The following is a 19327-nucleotide window of genomic DNA, read 5'->3' as shown; positions in this document are numbered from 1 at the left end:
CTGTATGGTGCGATGCACTGAAAACTTCTGGGGTGTTCATTCTACTTCACTGCTAGAGGGGCTGCTCTCTGTCCATGTTCACTATCCCAACTTTGGGCTTCACAGTATCTCTGTCAAGCCATGGCAAGCTCCTTACTTGGAAGCCCTGCCTAGAAGGGAGGTAAAGAACCACACTTCACTCTGCAGTCTCCTTTCTTTTGGGTTAGGGACTTGTGAGAGACAGTCGCGGTCAGCTCGGGCTCCCAGTCCCTCTGCTGTGTCTGCCGGGGCCAGATATTGAGCAGGAAAATTCTGTTCTATTCAGGTTCTTGTACTACACCCATTGCGTTGGTATCTGAGTTAATGTCATTCGGTCAGTTCAAGTGGCGTGTTAGTTAAACAGAAATCATTCTTTACAGGAGCAGGAAAAGTCCCCCTCTGACTTGGTGCTTCAGCTCCCCCTGTGCCCTCTGCACCAGCTACATGGCTGTTGCCAGATGACCTGTGCTCCCGAAGGCACTGGCTGGCTCTACCACCGATCCCACCTTCGACTGGCGAAAGCAAACCCGGAGGCAGACTTACCGTTGCCCATGGCCAGCACCTGCATGTTCTCAAACTCCAGAGTGGTGTAAGCTGGGTCCAAAGCTGCGCTATAATCTGCCATCTCCATGTCTATCAGGGCTTTGGAGAGACGCATTATCATCAGCAAACACGGGCCAGATTGCAGCGATTCCCTCGTTGGAGGTTATTGGCCCCTCAGCCTCCCGCTGCCTTCACTGCGTCCCCTATCTGTTGTCTTTTATTTCAAATATTTCTCTGAAAGGATTTGCTGAGCTTCAAGGCCTATACTCCCCAGAGGGGTGGAGGCAAGAGGCGGGGGGGCGAGGGAGGGTTAATCTTTAATCATCTCACCCACTGGTGAACGCTAAGCTGGATGGTTGGGTTTTTTTTTTTTTTGGTGGGGCAGCAGTGATTTTGTTGACTGTTTATTATTGAATCTACATGACTTTGCTGATTTCAGCTTCCGGGCACATGCTGGGGTGGCAGCACTTAGAAAGGTTTCAGAGTAGCAGCCGTGTTAGTCTGTATTCGCAAAAAGAAAAGGGGTACTTGTGGCACCTTAGAGACTAACAAATTTATTTGAGCATAAGCTTTCGTGAGCTACAGCTCAAAGAGGAGCATTTTACTTGAGTGAAGTACATTTGCTGGGCTATTGATCTTGATGCTTAATTGTTATTATTGGTCTTAATTTTAGCTGAAGTGTAAGAACTTGGAACAACCCTTCCTGGAGAAAGAAGTTCTTGCTCTGTTCCCTCCCCTTCAATATCCTCCGGCTCTCTCTCCCACTTGTCCCCTACACCCTTTTCTCTCTCTTGCTTTCCTTTTACAGAAGGTCACTTTAACCGGAATTGCCATTTACACATGGTAACAATGGGCGACTTTCATTTTACTTCCCTATAAACCAAGTTTTACAGGGCCAGAGCTCACTATAAACACCTCACACTCCACAGCCTTTCCCAACAACTTTTAGGGACAAATTTTCAGAAGAGCCAAGCATGCAAAGGTACATGTCAAATGTGAGCACAAGTGTGACTCTATGTGCATTTTGAGTGCACGATGGATTAGGCATAAAATTGCACTGACATTTTTTGAGCGTGTCTAACATTTTTGAAAAATCTCACCCCGGAAGAGCAGCTCATTTTCCTGTAATTGATTTTCAAGGGCCAATCTGAAAAATCTGCCCTGTGTGTTTGTATTTTAAAAATTCCACCAGGCATTTTACAATGCAACAGAACTTTATTCTGCAGGGTGTCTTTCTTATATACTATAGCATGCAACACATGCTGTAGAGTTAAGTCCTGATCCAAAGCCCATTGAAATCAATGGGAGATTTTCTATTAATCTCCATGGGCTTTGGATCAGACCTTCAAATAATACAGGACAGTAAGAATGCACGTTACAAATGTCAGAAAACAGAGGTGCTCTTTTTCTGAGCTCCTGGCTTCAACTGGGGGTTTTATGAGATGCCAGTTTATCCAGTGTGTGGCAGTGGTTTGCATTGGGAAGGTTGTGTACAATCCACTATAATTTCCATTGCACAATAACACAAGATCAACAAGTGGAAATCAATTTATCACTTAACAGCATCAGCTGAAATTGCATAGAAGGGCCAGTAATTAACGACTAGTGTCAGCTCTCTGTGTAATCAAAACATCCCAGTTTATTTCTCAATCAATGCAGGGCAATTTAATCTACACACTGCGAGTTAATGGCCCTGAACTAGTTTTAATCACTCTTCACAGGCACACAGGACAGACTGGGCCATGTTGAGTCAAAAAGACTTGACTGATAGGAATGGCTTCCCTATGGCAGCTCAACACTGAAACCCTGGGACCTCGGATTCCGAAATGGTACATGCCACTGGGCTGTGACATTCGACACATGAACGGAAAATCATGGTAATGTCCTCCACATGGTGTTTTGCAAAGTCTGTGCCCCAAGACACTGACAGTCTATATCTGAAGGCACAGACACCACCCATACCCTGAGGCTACTGAGGTATGCTCCATAGGGTACCTTGCTTCATCTTGGTTGCTGGAGGTATGGGAAAGCCCCACATTCCTTTCTTGGGATTGATGTCTAGTGTTCTTTCCTGGGGTGGGAGCAGAAGGATCATTAAAGATACAAAGGACCCCCCCTTTGAACTCACATGGCTGGTATATCACTTCCCCTTCAGCAAGGAGGATTCTGAGCCAGGAATTCATTTGTTTGAAACAATGTGTGTGAGGTGGGGGTGGTAGAATACAGCCCCTTAACAGCCTCATTCCTGGGACCTCAGTCCCAATCTAGGCTTGGCCAGAGTGATCCCTTTGATTAGATAAATGGTGCAGACACTAAGTCAAATATGTGCAGGATTTGCCATAGTGTCTAGTAAAATATCATAAAAGCATGGCCCGTTTTGCTTAGTTCAGCAAAACAAGTCTTTGTTCAGCTAGGCTGCTGACTAAATAAGACCGAAATACTTGCTCGCTCCCATTAGGTCTGGAGGACATATGGCAGGGAGGGTTCAGAATGCTAGGAATAGAAAATGAAGAGATGTATATGAAAGGGGAATGTGGGAGCTTGAGGAAAATTAGATGGCATAGGAGGCTGGGAACTGTCAACAGGACATAGGAGCCTTTCACCTCTAGGTTGGCGGTGACTGCAATTCACCATTACTGGTGTTTTCAGATCAGTGCCTAGTGTACAAGGCCCACATCTTCAAAGACACCTAACTCCCATATCACAAAACCCTTATCTCAGCAGAGAGGTCAAAGACTGACTGGGACAAGGAGACTACATACTTCCTGCATCCTTGAGGATGGTCACACCAAAGCAGGGATGGAGTACACTACTGGCAATGCTTGATTTTGCTCCCATCAACAATAGACCATCCTACTCATTAGTCAAGTTACCCAAGCTCCAGTCTAGTATGAGAGGATTCCCGTCTCCCTGAGAGACTGACAACTTCTCTATTGGGAGTTTAGGAGAGACTCCCTTGATGAATCAGTGGTAAATTGGTCCCTGCGTGATGGCACCTTTGAATGACACACCAACCTATCCTGGCTAAGCACTTAGACCAGGACCGGCGAATGGGTGGCCTGAGAGGGGACTCCTTAAAACATTATTTAATGGACAAATCTTCTCTTCCTTTTTAGGCTGATTTGAATTTTTCTGCCCCACTTAGCAGATGTTTCCCTTTTAGTACCAGTCAGAGGGAAGGACAAATTCTGATCTCACCGGTAAAAATCCAGAGCAAATCCACTGACTTCAGAGGAGTAATCCCACACTGGGGCTGACAAAATGGCCTTTGAAGTCACAGGAAATATTCTTATCAACTTCAATGGATCCAAGATCAGGCCCATTGACACCAGTGCAGCTGAGAGGAGAATTTGGCCCAGTTTCAGCAAGTAGCAGCAGCTGGAGGAAAGAGGGCAGAAGCTATGGAGGGTTTAAGGGTGGAATCTGGGCTGGACAATGGGTCTCTCCATGTTCTGTCCTGACGATGAGAGTCCCGGTGGATGGCAGCTCCACATGCACTGAGCAGAGCCCCAGACAGAATCCAGTTGGTGAGGGAAACTTCCTCCTACCACCCCACCAATCTTTCTCCCCACCTGCCTTCCCAGGACTTCATACTGCATGAGACAGCTGTAATAGGAAACTGTTAGAATTCCAGGAACCAGAGTACCCTGCACGTGGGGTAATCGTTCAATTTTATTAGAGAGCAGTAAATTCTCCTGTGTTTTTCCTCATACAAGGGTGATATGAGACTAATCCTGGCCCATATACAAACTGACAGGCTTGGCAATTTCACTAAGAGGAAAGGGGATTCCCAGCAAATAAGATACGTGCCTCATTAAATGAGCAGGATACAGGGCAATTAATAAACAGGCATGGGAAGGATATAATCATCCACAACTCCTGTGCACATAGAGACAAAGAGAGACACACTCAGAGAGACACAGGAGAGGTCTGTCTGTACTACCTGCACAGAGCCACTGAAGTTATAACATGACTGTCTGCTAATCCAGTTACAGTTTATACTGTGAACACGACAAAATTCCAACACAGATGGTGCCTGTCCACGCTGCTGATTGTAACTGGGTCTCTTGGCCTGCTTATATGTGTGGTGTGGCTGAGCCCAAAATCTATAACAGGCATATACTGATAATTTTAGATTGTTAATTCTATTACAAATAAATGTAACAACGCCCTTCTAAATATCAAGGAAGAATAAATTTGGAAGAAGGGAATGGGATGCACAACTAGCTTCACAGTCGGTGGAAGTGGCAACCCATTGAATTCGATGGAGCTATACCACCAGAGAACATGACCCCGGCCGCATAACCCGCACTGCCCTATGACTAAAGTGGGACCCCATTCTATATGCAGATATTTAGGGACATGACCTTTGGCAGCACTTCCATACCTTGTCCTGTCAATGGAGTTATTGAAAGTGGATTGAAAAATCATTGTTGTTCTTTAGGGAGAAAGGAAAACCCCAGTGACTTCTTAAAACACAATCTGTCATGATTCAGAAGCCATAACCAGATGGGAGGCATGAGAAGCAGTGTTCCTAGTGGTGAGAGCAGCAGACTGGGCATTAGGATTCCCCGTTCTGCTGGCTTACTCTGTGACTTTGAGTAAGTCACTTCGCCTCTGTGCTTTGATTTATCATCTGTAAAACAGACAAAGGCTGAAGTAATTAATGTTTGTAAAGTCCTTGAGACCATTGGCTGATTGAAGGTATTAGCTGATAGACACTCAAGGCATTTTATTATCCAGTAAGTGCTATCTGTAACAGCGAAGGATGCAGGGGAAGCAATTCTTCAGGCCTCTCCTTCCATTCAGCATGGAGATGGCCTTCCTCGCATCCAGGGCCTGAGGCCTATAGTAAGCAGAAGCCATTGGAAGCAGAAAATGATATGGCAGAATAATTTTGTGAGGAGTATTGCCTCAAAAGCACTGCATTGAGGCTCCATAATCTCTTGAAAATAGGATTCCAAAGGTGAACTTTGATTTCCCAGGAACCAAAGACAGATGCTCTGTCCTGCACTCCCTACGGACCCCAATGGCCATCCCAAGGCCCCCTGTTCACTTGCAAGGTTTCCATGCAGAGTTGGATTAGCAGACCAGAAAAAGTGAAGTTTTGTGCTGCTGCAGGAGAGCTAGCTGAAGAGGCATCAGAAAAGGACTAAGGCAAGAGTTACGGCTCTGAGCTGCTGGAAGGAGTGGGAGATGGCGTGATGAGTAGTGAGTGTTTGCATCCCCAGTCCCATAACTGGAGAGGGAGATGGGTGAGTCCATGAAAATCAGAATAGACTAGGGAGGCCTCAGAAAAGTGTGTCCTCAAGTGGTCAGTTGCATTGTTGTCCCTAAAGCAGACCCTGGATCAGAAAGACTTAGAATAAACATTCTTAAGATCCCTGGTGAAGTTTTGCCAAAGCAGCAGGTAGTGCTGCAGCCACATGGTTTGGAATGAGTAGTATCGGGAGCATTGAATCTCAAACACATACAAGTTTACAGTAACCATCCAGGCTTCACCTTCAAGATCTGTTTTTCAGCTGGGCCTCCCCGTGGCCTCTAGTTTTTCATGCACAATGTTGTACCCACAACAAATTTCAAGCCCAAATGGCAATAACTGGATATCTAAGATCCTGCATTACACCTTCAGGCCTAGAGCTAGCTGTCCAGTTGCTACAATTTGCAGGAATAATTCACAGCTGGTGCAAATGTAGAGGCCATTTCTAAACATTTCGGCCTACATTCTCCAGGCCTCCACTGTGACCAAAGTGGCTTTGCCATGAGTGTATGTAAAGCAGAGCTGGGTTCAAACCCAAAATACTGGGTCTGAACCCACCCCAAATTTTGGAAAAGTTTTGTACTGGATTCCCAGCTTCACAGCTGGAACGTGTGTTTATTGCCACATTGAATGTCATCAACAAACATCTCTCTCTGTCTGTCTGATCTTTCAGTCTCTCATTCACAAAAAAACTGAGGGAGAAGCGCAAACCGCTTGAGTTACAAGCTAAAGAACAAAAGTCCTGGGGAAATAACGTCAGCATAGTCATCTCCACACCCAGAAAGGTCCCTTCTGCTTTTCTCCCTTTGAAATTTCAAATTCCAGTTTGTGGACAAAGTCCTGTCTATCTGAGAATATAGATCTCCGACCACTGACCAAACTCCATTCCAAGCAACTACCTAGTTATGCTTTTTCCCTGCCTCGCAGTCTCTTCTGTTCACTCGCTGGATCTGCTGGGATCATACTGAAACTCTCACCAGAACGGTTGCGCACATACAAAGTGGATTTCCACATTTTTGTCTTAATCTAACAGCTTCCTTTCGAAGTTGGGAATGGGGAAGAAGATGCTGATCATCTGTAATAACCCAGGTAGGACCCTTAACACCTGCAATTCCTGTGCACAGACATTATAAACAGAAAAAGAGAAGAGAAAACAAGGGTTCCCATTGTGCTTATACTAGCCATTTTAGGTCATTACTTAAATTTTAAAAAGGCAATTTAAAAGGGTACAGAAAGCAACAGGCAGAATTAGCTCTTGGAAGCAGAGGCACTTCATGAGGTTAACTGATAACTCCAGCTAGCCTCCTCACTCTCTCATTTCCCCAATTCGGCTGAACTTGCTTGCATGCTAATCATTTCTTGGCCTGTTTATTTTGCATTAAAAAATTAACAGAGAATAGTTTACTGCATGACTTGCTCACACACAAACCCTGCAAGCTAGCAGGCAGGCTTTAAACCCTTATGCAAGACTTTGGGGTCCAGCACTGCATCTGGGCATCTAGAGAGATTATTTTTTTAAAGAACAGTTTTTCTAAAGTCAATATCAGTTTCCCCCCCTTCTGTGCCCTGAGTATATTTGCTCTGTGGCTGTTTCCAAATGGGAAAGATAAAGCCAAGGGCTTGTATTTTGTCATACTTTTTGTAAACAGGGATATTTTGGCCACATTGTCAAATCCCATTTGCCTTTTGCCGGAATTTGTTCCATAAACAATTACGGAGCAGAGTTTTCTGTGTGTTAATAAGCAGCTCTGAGGAATTTGACTGGAGTCAGTCTGTGGCGCAGGGAGCTATAGTTCTCTAGCCAATTGAAACAAGCATCAGGTAAAGAGCTGGTGTCGATCAGCTGACATACAGCAGTTGAGACTCTGGCCCAGTAACACTTCCTGGAAATATTCTTGACAGGTGGGAGAAGTCTCCAGGGAGCTGTAAGGTTCAGCAGAATTAATTAGGGGTCTATTTTCTCCTTGTTCTCCACATATAACTCTCACTAGGACATATATATGGCATCGCGAGGGGGATGAACTGACCCCTAAGGCATAATCTGAAAGCTACATAGTCTGTGAAGGGGTGAAAGTGATGAGTAAGAACCACAACAGACTCAGACTCCTAGGGTGGACCCAGTATTTAAATTCCTAGGAATTATCTGTAGATCTGGTCTTGGCACCTGGGCCAGTTGTTTCTGGGGGCTGGTGTTTACAGGAGATAATGCCATGCCTGCATCGCCTGGGACTGGCATATGGCACGTTAAGGCAGCCAAGTCAGACTGGTTGCTGGGCCCGGGGGGCCCACACTTGTGGCAGATATGCCATTACTTGTGTATTTTGTAACATGTTGCCTGCTAACAGGAATTTGGGGCATGATCAGGGCACAACAAACTAAACACACTGCAAAGTGCTTAAATCAACCTCAGGCTAGTTCACCACTGCAGATAAGAGGAGTTCTCTGAAAATGTCCAAGCCCAGGAAAAATCAGTTGCTTGTCCATAAAATGTGCTATGCTGCCAAGGATCCACTGGGAATGGTTTAGGGTATCGAGTATTCCAAAGCACTTGGAACATGTGGAATAAGGCATGCTTGGGAGTAGGGAAAAGATTCCACTAAATCTCCATCCATATATTTGAACTGGAAGTTGCAAAGAACATTCTCAGAGAGCCTGAGCTAATTAAAGGAACCATAATAAACAGCTGCCATGCAAAAGGGATAGGGAAAGAGAACTGTCAACACTTAGACACTCAGACCATTTAAACATATCCCATGGTAAGATTAGCCCACACAGCGCCTTTCATCCCAGGATCTCAAAGGGCTTTATTAATGCTGACAAAGCCTCTAAACACCCCCAGGAAGTAATTATTGTTACTGCCATTTTTTTGTTTGGTTGGTTGGTTTGGATTTTTTAATAAGACAGTTAACACAGAGAGCTAAGGCCCAGGTTTTCAGAATTGCATACAACTGCACTCACAGATATGCCAGTGCAATTGCACATCTAATCTGTATGCACAGTCACTGAGTCTGCATTATAGTCATGGTAACTGCATGTGCAAATGGTCAGTTATATGTGTTTTTGCACACAATTCCATGTGTGCCACTTTGAATATCTGGGCTGAAATGATTCAATCAAGATCATGCAGTGAGTCACTGGCTCAGCTGGGAAGAGAACTGAAAAGTTCCATGTAGTTACTTTTATACAGTGCCCCCCAGCTTGGCTAAAAACTGCAGACTCCATTTCATGTTTTATTTTAATATTACAAATGGACCTATTTTTGGCCCCAAATGCACCACATGTTTGTGAATAATTCATTACAAACTTGATTCCAGTGAAAATTAGCCTATTCTGGAGCAAAGCAAGAGCCAGTCTTGAGGGGAAAGGTGGTTTCAAAGTGAAATGTTCAAAATACAGTATATACATTTTGGCAGATTTTCAGTTTCAAAATGACCATTTCGTGGAAAAGAAAATTCGAGGAGAACAAAAGGGCCAGAATGAAGTGATGCAAGTCTGGAGCATGTGGGAGATAAATGCCACCCATTCTGACTCAGGGAATCCCTGCAGCTCTGCAATGCAGGGATCCCTGCTCAGCATACAGCTCAGCAGACACAGCGAGCGCCTTGCCACTAGTCCCTGCAGGCCATTTGCAGTTCATTTAGGTTTCATTTGCTTCTACTTCATGTTTATTATACACACCTGAAAAAGCTCCTGGATAATTCCAGCCAGTGGAGTGATACCCAGAATCGCTGCTGTCAGAGGAGAATTGCCAAAATCAACAAAGGTTACAAAGCAATTTTTATTTTTTTATTTTTTTTTGCAAAACAATTCCTCGGAACGACCTGCCTGCCAGAAAGGGACCTGATTCACTGTTTGTACCATTTGCATCATCCACTGCGAGGAATGGGAAATGGACAAATGGGGCTAATTGCAAGGGACCATAAGAGATGGTAAACTGCTCCGAAGCCCAAATGGATTAGAAGCTGGGGCTGTGTGGAAAAGTAGGGGATCCACTGACCACTATGTCCTGCTGAGAATCTCAGTCCTAGCATAGATAAGGAAAGAGGAGATAAAGTCACTGCTTAGATAGTAGATTTCCCAAAGGATAAAAAGCATCTTCCTGAACAAAAGCCTTCCTGATGGATGTCCTGCACAGGATAGCATGGCAGACCTCTTCTGGGCATTGGGCTGTTCACTCTAGGCCTGTCAAATGGAGTTAATCCATTAGAGGAGTCCCTCATCTGGGGCCCAGAAATGCTCTGGATGCATCCTACATGTTCACACAACTGAGACTAAAAAATGAGACCTCCATGGTTCATAGGCAGCAGCTGCAGTAGCAGCTCACCCAGTTGAACTAAACATTAGCCTCTCCCTGTCTGAGCCAATAAGGAGCAGTAATGAATGGTCTCAGCTGGAAGAGCCTCTTTGCTCATGCGAGAGTAAGGTTGGTCTTATGGTGGTGGTGATGGGAGTTCTGGACAGAGATTCAGGAGAGCTAGGTTCAATTCCTGGCACTGCCTGGCTTCCCGGTGTAACTATTGGAAAGTCACTTCATCTCTCTGTGCCTCAGTTCTCCATCTGTAAGGCTTCATTTAAAATGTGTGGGGGTACTCAGGTACTGCAGGGGTGGGGCCATTCAGAAGAACAGATCATTCTGACACATTCCACCACATGACTCCATGGGGACACCACCACAAACATCTTTCTTTAACTACAGTTTCTTCCTTGTGCTATAATTTATCCTGGTAGTGTAATGCCATGCCTTGGGTGGGTTGTTGGCAATGTGGATCAAACCTGTGACTTCTGGGTCATAAGTATGAACTTCTCTGCCTAAGCTAAAGGACCCAGCTCTACTCTATTGAAGGCCTCCCATTACTGGGCAACATCTGCCACATGTTTGTTTTCACGTTGCTACTTGTTTATGTGAGAGAAGACAAGGTCAAAGAAATGTGCCTTGAGCTTGGAATGGAAGGTAGGGAGGTGTGGGATGGTCCTTAGTTCCTGTGGGAGTTCATTCCACAGTCTGGGACCAGCTCTGAAAAGTTCTGTCTCCCACATAGACAAATTTTCCACTTTTTGAAGAAAGTTCCATTGTGCCAGAGTAGCAAAGTTGTTGACCATGGGTGTCCATCCCACCGTTTTAGACAATCTTTTAGATATACTGGGCCCAGGCCATGGAGCGCCTTGAAGATAGGCACCAAGGCCTGGAACTTGATGTGGTATTCTGTGGGAAGCCAGTGTAAGGAGGAGAGGACAGGGAGATTTTATATGCTGTGGTAGCCTGTGTCTATGATAAGATGTGTACAGCGTTCTGTACTGCTATTTCTATTATCCAAGATGATAGCAGGCTCGTCAAACTCTGGCGGTGGCCCAGCCACCTCTAGAGAGGAACAGAGCCCCACACTGAGTGAGCCTAGGTTACACTAGCACCATGATACTGAACAATATTTCATCTCTTGACACCGCATCCATCTTTTCCAATCATTCTCAGCAGAAATGACATTGTGCTATTTGCTGTTCAAAGCCTCTTTGTATTAGTTTGACACCAAAAACACCTGAAGATTTCATGTGCAGTTTGGGGCATCCCAATACAAGATACAGGGATGGGGAAATTGTAAAGGATCCAGAAAAGAACAAGAAAGGGTCTGATCGGAACTGTTCAGAGATATTTCAGGGTTATCAGTATCAAGGAGGGAGCAGAACTGTGTAGGTGGAGGAATAGATCAACAGAACTAGAGCAAAAGGAAAAATCATGCTGGACATTAAAAAAAAAGTCTCAAAAGTGAGATTCTGGGATAATCTTGGTTTCTGGAGTTGGTCAAAAATAGGCAATGCCCCAGGCACTCTTCCACACAGGCAGATACACTGGATGACCTCATATTTCCTGCCCCTCATATTTCTGATTCTCTCATTGAAGAAAGATGTCATCTATGTAATGTTAAGGCACAAGAATCACCAGTAACTCCATAGCAGGAGAGGTTTATAATCCAAACAGTCACATTAACAACACAGATGTGGATGCTGTAGCACCATCTGGCTAACTTCCAAGATAACAGGTCATGGCAAATCATTAGTTCCCCTTTAAGCTGAACCCGGAACTCAAAGGCAGAATAACATTATTATTTATCACAATTGGTTCCCCCAGCACCTTGGGCTAATGGCCTCTTCTGTCATAAAAGCATTAAAATATATTATGACCATAAACTGCATACATTGAGTCAACTAAATGTTTCAAACACCGAAGCCATGAACTTTTCTAAATCAATCATCAACTGATAAAGAATGCAATGATTAACTGGGTATAACTCCCAGTACAAGTGCCCTCAAAGCAGGTTTAATCAAAACATGCTGGCAGAGGATGACTTTATCTAGAGAGATGGCTGACAGGGCATGGACCTGGCTGCTTCTCGGAAGCAGCAGCATTTGTTTCTTCTTCTGACACGATGGGAACATTTTACAAAACACATCCCTCCATAATTTCTTTCTCTCTTGTTTGATTCAAATGGATTTTAGTGCCAGTGAAAAGGGAAAAACTGCTAGCTCTGCAGACGGGAACCCTTTAGACAAAGGACAGGCGCAAAACTGAACACGAGTTGCAGCTGCAGTGTTGGCAATGCAGGCAACCCTGACCTGAGAGATTGCTTCTATGGAGAGTGGGAGTTCAATCTCCATGCCCCATTCAGTCTTTGGCCTCTCTCCTGAGAGGGCCAACAAATCAGGAATGGCACTGCAGACTACCAACCCATCTCACAAAAGGTATCAACAAATTGTTCAATGGCAGTGACTACAGAGCCAGTATCTTTATCGGATGTTGTGGAGGTCGATCTGTCTATCCTAATCTAAGAACATACACCATGTGTATTGGCGTAGTGTCAGTCTTGGGTTCATGTGCCTTGCGGTCTACAAAATGTCAGAATTAAGTTCAGGGATGTTGCTAGGAAGTGTTGTAGGCAAGAGGGAGGGCAGAGCCCCAGTCTGGGATTTCCCTAGCACTGTCTGGGGAAATCTAATTTTTCCCTAGTGAGCTATGAGTGAAAACACAGGGAGTCCCAGGCTAGTTAGTTCAGACTTGGCTAGTGAGGAGTTTGCATATGTGGCACTCACCAGGTTTCCTGATTGTAGGACTGTCCCTGTGCAGCTTGCATAGGGGGAAAGGGCTAGTAAAAAATAATCCCATCATCATCTACTTTGTCTCTGACTTTCAGAAGGGATTTGGCCAGTTTCAGCCTACAAAGTTTGCATCTGGAGAGTCTGATATTCCCTAGACTAAGAGTGTCCTATTTAGTTCCTAAAAAGTCTGTCTCCGCTCCACATGGACAGAGCTAGAGGGGATTTTAGTGCATGTGGTGGTAGTGGCAGGGCTCAGCAGAGCAGATAGACCCTGAGAATGTAGCAGCACTTCATACTGATGTCAGAGTATAGAGAGAGTTAGACTCTACCCAGTGACTTGCAGGCGAAGGGTTGAAGCTTTGTCTCTCAGCACATGATGCCAGGCTTCATTAAAGGTACATCAGCCAGGAGAACAGGGCTGGGCTCTGTTGAGGGATAGTGTCCCAGTAGCTTCAGTGGGAGTTTGTTTGGGTCCTAAATGAGGATTGAGCCCTAGAGTTCTCCTCTGTCTCGGCTGGAACTGGGTGCCAGCTGCTTTCTGTCCTGGGCCTATAGGGGTACGTCTATGCTGCAGCTCAGAGTGAGCCTCCCAGCCCAGGTAGATAGACTCATGCTAGCGAGGCTTGAGGCATCACGCTAAAATTAGCAGTGTGGATGTTGCAGCTCAGGCTGCAGCTTGGGCTCTCAGCCTCCCCAACTTCCTAGGCTTGGGAGCCCACGTTCCTGCCCAAGCTACAACAGCCACACAGCTATTTTTAGTGAGCTAGCTCAAGCCCTGCTAGCGCGAGTTTATCCATCCAGTGCACATATCATGGGAGACTGGCTAGAGGTAACCCCTTTGACTGCATTTATTTGACCCTCCCCCATAGTCCTGTGGGTTGTTTGCCTTACTCTGCCCACCAGCTTCTGGGCCTGGCTTTCTGTGTAGGGTTTAGCCCAGAGTGAGCGCAGGACCCTGAATGGCAAGATTCCTGATCCCGAGTCGTCGGCAGACAGGAAGAATGCTCTGGTGACAAGAGGAGGTGTGTAGGTGAGGAGAGCTGAGCAAACGACCGGGAGGATTGCTAAGTCTCAATTCAAAAGTGAGTTTCGACCACATTCCCATCCTCTTTCCTTTCAGCGAACATCCCAGCCCATGGGCGTTATAGAGGGAGTGTAATGGAGTCTCTCAGGCCTTCTGCGCCCCCGATGGAGATATTCACACCCTAACAACACCCTGCTCAAGGCAAATCCACTATCTCATTGGGCTACCAATAAGACTTAGTCATTTCGTGGCCTAGAAAGGCCAGGAGGAGACACTGACCAATCAGGAGCCAGCAGGTCAGTTAAGAAGGCTTGCCTGCTGCCTCTCAGGACAAGCGTGGGGTGAGACTGGGACAGAGGAGGAGCACTCAGTGCTAACCCAGAATGCCAGGGCCAGGTCAGATCCTTGCTTTCAAGTGCTGCAACCAAGCATATGCCTTTGATGTTTGACTGTTGAACATACAGGCAGCCAAATTCTGTGTTTGTAACTGCATAGGACCTGACGTTGAATTTACGGCCCAGGCTGCCCTGCTCTGAGCAGGCAGCCACAACTTGTGGGGTAAGGCAGGGAGAGTCTGCAGTACCAGGCCTGGCCCAACGAGGCATGCTGTGGAGCAGCCCCACTGTGACAAGGAGCTAGTTCCAGCTTGCAGGTGCATTTTCCACTCAGTAAGCTGGGGTTGAATTCTGCAGCCTCGGGTTGGTTGAAGAGCAAGCACCTTCCAGTTTACACTGTGTTCCTGCGACTTCTGTGCCCCTCGGGCTGGTCTGATGCTGTTTCCCCATGCACCCAGGGGAGAAGAGGCCCCTTGTTACTCAAACACATTCTCCTAACAAAGCACTTATGTGAGGAGATGCTGTGACTATACGCATCACGGGATGTCACCTTGAAACGATACATGTTCATCTGAAATGGGACTAGAGTGCCAGGACTTGTGATGTCCAAGCAGAGTCCCTGATTTCCGCTATGCAGAAATGGAATCCTTCTTGGCTGACCAGGGTGCATGGTGGTTTGATACCTTTGTATTGCTATTCTAGCAGTCCCATCATTCCTGAGAAGCAGAGACATCATGGTCACCACAATTCAGGCCATGATCTCACTACACAGTTCACCCTCAAGAAGGCAAAATGCATTGCAGAGTAGTCAGGGATCTCTTTGCCTACACTGCAGCTGCCAGTGAGTCGCCAAGCCTGGGCAGACAGACTCGCACTAGTGGGGCTTGAGATAGCAGGCTAAAAATAGCTGTGTGTTGCAGAGACTTGGGCTAGAGACCAGAACTCGAGCCTAGGGGGTCAGGTGGCTAGTCCAAATCACTGCCAGAGTGGTAACGGCCACACAGCTATTCTTAGCATGCTAGCTCGAACCCTGCTAGCATGAGTCTGTCCACGTGGGCTGGCAGGTTTGCACCCAGCTGCAGAGTAGACATACCCTTACAGGCCTGAGATAGGATCAGTAACATGGGAGTGAATCCTTTGAGGGTCCTAAACCTATTTTTCAGTCACTGTAAATAAGGGAGAATGCCTTAGTCCCAGGTACTCCAGACGAGTAGGAAATGCAGACTACTTCTGGTCAGTGGCGGGGGACCTCCGGGGGACAGACAATTCAATACAGGTTCCAGACAGTAGCCTAGTGACTGGGATAACAGGACTGTGGCACTAGATTCAGGCCCTGCCCCAGAGACTTCAGGGTAACAGAGAATTCAGTGCTGGCTGCAGCAGTTCTGGTCACCCATAAACAGCTGGCAAAATATAAGGGGCAGACGGGGGCTGAGGAGAAATGTTGATTTGGGAGATTCTTAAACCAGACGAGTGCCATGATGGTTACACATGAGGTACCTCAGAGGCAGGCAGAACCCCCCTGCCTAGCCCTGAAGGATCCCTTAATGCACTGACCCCGAGGGATGTTTTCCCAAAGCCACTGCCCAGGAGCTTTCTCGGTGCTCTCCTGTTCTCTTCGGTGGGGGTTTCAGAGCAGTCCGGCATGTGGACAGCAGATGTGGGGGAGGGTCATTAGCACAGCTCTGCTGAATTCATCTGGATGAACTTTCACAACACTTGCTATGAAAATACCATTCTTTCCCCACTAGGCTGACTGTAAAGTTAAAGACCTACTACCAGTACCTGGCGTCTCCTGGAGCAAGTTATAGCTGCTGCCATTCATTTTCCAGAGGATCCGTTGGGCCCCAGAAGAAGCTAGAGCAATGTCACCCCCAGACAGGGATTTCTACCCAGCAAGTACCACAAGGGCTGTGAACAAGGAGCCATGTTCAGCGCAAGTAACCGGGAAGCCAGCCGGAATAAGGGCTGCAGGGATAAGCTAATCTCTTAATGCTGGTCACAATGAGATTTGATTGGAAGCCGGAGTTCATACAATGGAGTTACAGCTTTTAAAGAGTTCTGACAAATGCTTGAACATGAATTATAAGGTGGCCTGAGCTCTGCACCCTGCGACCATGCCCCTAGGGGTGCCCTGTGCCTTCTGGGCCACCTTTTCAAAGTGTCCTAACCCTGGCCTCTGATCTGGCACCCCCATATCTGCACACACACAGCTGCAGCTTTTGGGGGTGACAACTGCGTGTGCAAATGCAGAGGCTGCTTTTGAAAACGTGTCATGCTGAGTTTAGCAAAACGACTCGGTGTGAGTCCGTCTCTGCAAGGTAAGGAGGAAGCAAAAGGCCTTTATATGAAAATGTTTCTGTACAAACATCCATAATAAAATACCTTGGTACAGCAGCCTGCGCGTGAGTCTCCTGTGCTACACAGAGGGGCACAAGTTCCACAGTCCCCATTACGAAAGGATAGGGAGTGATGTAATAATCGAAAGCATTGGGCTGCTCTATATATGGGCAGTGTTACTAGCACTATTACTGTCAGTGCATTAGAGCATGCTTGATATGTAGCTTTCCATCTTTAGATGTACCCCGGGAATAAGCTCACCTTTGGGACCTCCTATGGGCTATACAGTCCTAGTCTCGCTATAGTGGCAGTGCACTCTATATGGGGCTATTACTGAAAGCTACACAAGCTGCAGCTCAGTGCTGCTAGCCAGATGGGGAATGTTTCGCTGAACGGGTTTCCTCTTGTTCACTCCCACGTGTCATACGAGGCGCTGATTTTGACTTACAAAGCCATACGTGGCTGTGGCTACCTGCACTATTGTAACAGGTGAAATCAGAAGGGGCACCTAGGCTAAGAATCCCTGCATCCAATAATCTTGGGCAGGGGGGGTGTCAGGGAGCTCTTGAGGGGGGTCGCCTTTTGTTCTGGAATTAGCCCTTTGCTTCAGCAGAACCTACCAGGTGCACAGAATAAGGCTCCTTTATTTACCCAGGCTGCTGGCTGACGGGGTGTATTTATTGTGGGCTAGGACTCTTATCGGGTTGACATTTGTCAGCAAGTTCCGTGCATTGGTTTAACCGCCAGTCCCTTCCCTAGTGAATCTATCAGAGGTGATGGTAGAACTGAAATCCAGGTCCTTCAACTTGCAACACAATCAAGAGCTTTCAGCTGGAGTGATCTCAGGCTATTCCTGACCCGGGGGCCCTTTGTGGTGTGGCATGTAGGAGGGAGAGGCATGGTCAGGCTTGATAGCAAATAAAGGGATTTTTTGGCTGGCAAAGTAGAACGAAGCCTTGAGAGAGCCATTGCCGGCCTTATCCCAGGAACTGGGGTGCCATGGCCTCTATTGATCTTTCTATTCCTGTTTGGCGGCAGAGCTGCTACGACCTTTCCATGCTGGTGGCCTGGCACAGCGGGACAGGGCAGAACATGCTGAGTTCTGACACTTCACCGCCTAAGCTGTTTGTGTAGTGGGGGGATCCTGACCCACTCCTGGAGGAAGGAGAGACAATGCAAGAGAGACAGGCAGCAGGGCAGCTCTTCAGTGAAGTCACCCAGACACCTGGCGGGTGGGCGAAGGTGTTTCAGGGCAATGGATTTAATGCTCATACCTGAAAGCTGTTGTAATGTCCCTGTATTTAGCATGATCCTGGGGCTCGGGCTGCTGGAAATCTCCCACTCCAGGACAAGCCTAGATCATGCTTCCTTCTCAGGAGGTCTCCAGGGGTGCTCCCTTCTACACTTGCTGAACCTGCTAATCTCCTCCTAGTGGTCAGTCACTGAATCTGAGAGGTCACGTTTTGTGCATGGCGATTTCAGAGCCCAGGTAAAGAGGCTTCCCTGTTGCTAGAAACCACTGAAACCCAGTCTGCAGGCTCAGGAGCTCCAAACCTCTCTCTTCTCCACTCAGCCTCCATCCCACGGGAAGCTCGCCTGCTCCCCTGGATTTCATCACAAACGCCAAACTAAGAGCAGCTTCCCAGAGAGGATCCCTGAGATTCACAGACCTGGGGCTGTTTGACAATTCTGTACCCTGATCAGACAGAATCCACAGTATCAGTGTGAAACTGGATTGATTTTGAGTTGGGCTTTGAGATCTGGAAGGTACAAGAAACTCAGGGCAAGGAGGGGCCAATTGTACCCCTCGGGACAGAAGTCAAAGGAAACGCTTGTCGCACCAACCTCTGGGGAGTGAAAGACCTACTCTGCTCCTGACACCTGTACCAGGACCAGAAGAGGACCCGGAGCGACCTCACTCCCATGACTCAGCCTAAAGCTGAGCAGAGACCTGCTGGCTTCCCTGCATCACTGTTCCTGTAACACAGCCCATTGCTATGGCCTCTGCAGCAATATAAGCTGGGCCTTCCTTTGCAAGTCTTTAAATGCCTCACAGGAGTGCCCTGCTCATTCCCACAGGGTGAATGCAATGGCCTTTGGCGGGGGTGATGTGTAAGAGACATGGGGGTCACGCTCCTAATGGAGGGCCCCATGGGGCTAGGCCTGGCCAGTCCCGCCCCAAGGAGCTCCCTAGGTTCTGTGATAAATACAGATATGATCCAGAAAGAGAGGCAATATCAGGGGAATGGTATAGGGGCTAATGTGCCTGGGGAGTTGGGGCTGAACAAAGTATTTCCTTCGTGTGCCTATAGAATGTGCTGCATCCTCATACTCAGCATAGCTGAGGGGGAAACCAGAGGTGGATCTTGGAGCCAGTCAGAGCAGCAGTAAAGATTCTCTACTTTAAAGCAACTGGAACAATCACCTTGGAGCCAGTCTGTCCCCCAGGATCCCTGGAGCAGTTTGCACTCTTGCTTTACTTCTCTCCTCGCCCCAGATCATGACCTGCGCAAAGGAGAGGAGAAGCAGCTGGCATAGAGCTGTCCTGGAGCACCCTTGGGTTTGTCTACCATCTCCCCTATCTCCTGCCTCTGTTTTGTGTTCCCTCATCTTGTCTCTTTGCTTGGACTGGAAGCTCTTTGGGGCAGGGTCCATGGCTTTGTCCAGCTCTGCAATGTCTAGCAGCACTTTGGGATAAATAACAAGGAGCCATGATAA

At 47.0% G+C, this 19327-nt stretch overlaps 1 protein-coding gene and 1 long non-coding RNA gene across 2 annotated transcripts in view; one reads left to right on the top strand and one right to left on the bottom strand.

Moving 5' to 3' along the window:
- HNF4A (hepatocyte nuclear factor 4 alpha) overlaps window positions 1-807 on the bottom strand; it is a 31577-nt gene extending 30770 nt beyond the window's left edge. The window contains exon 1 of the mRNA XM_038369851.2: window positions 562-807. Within this exon, the coding sequence (XP_038225779.1) occupies window positions 562-682 (121 nt within the window). The 5' untranslated portion in view covers window positions 683-807. The remainder of the gene's footprint in view (window positions 1-561) is intronic.
- A 5694-nt stretch (window positions 808-6501) lies between these two features.
- Window positions 6502-16663, top strand: LOC122456526. The gene is made up of 2 exons (XR_006275461.1): window positions 6502-6910; window positions 16021-16663. It is a non-coding gene; the product is annotated as an uncharacterized LOC122456526 (long non-coding RNA).
- The last annotated feature ends 2664 nt before the right edge of the window (window positions 16664-19327 follow it).

This window comes from Dermochelys coriacea, chromosome 13, assembly GCF_009764565.3.
Source record: "Dermochelys coriacea isolate rDerCor1 chromosome 13, rDerCor1.pri.v4, whole genome shotgun sequence".
NCBI classification, from domain to species: Eukaryota; Metazoa; Chordata; order Testudines; family Dermochelyidae; genus Dermochelys; species Dermochelys coriacea.
This window is presented reverse-complemented; position numbering and strand designations above follow the sequence as displayed.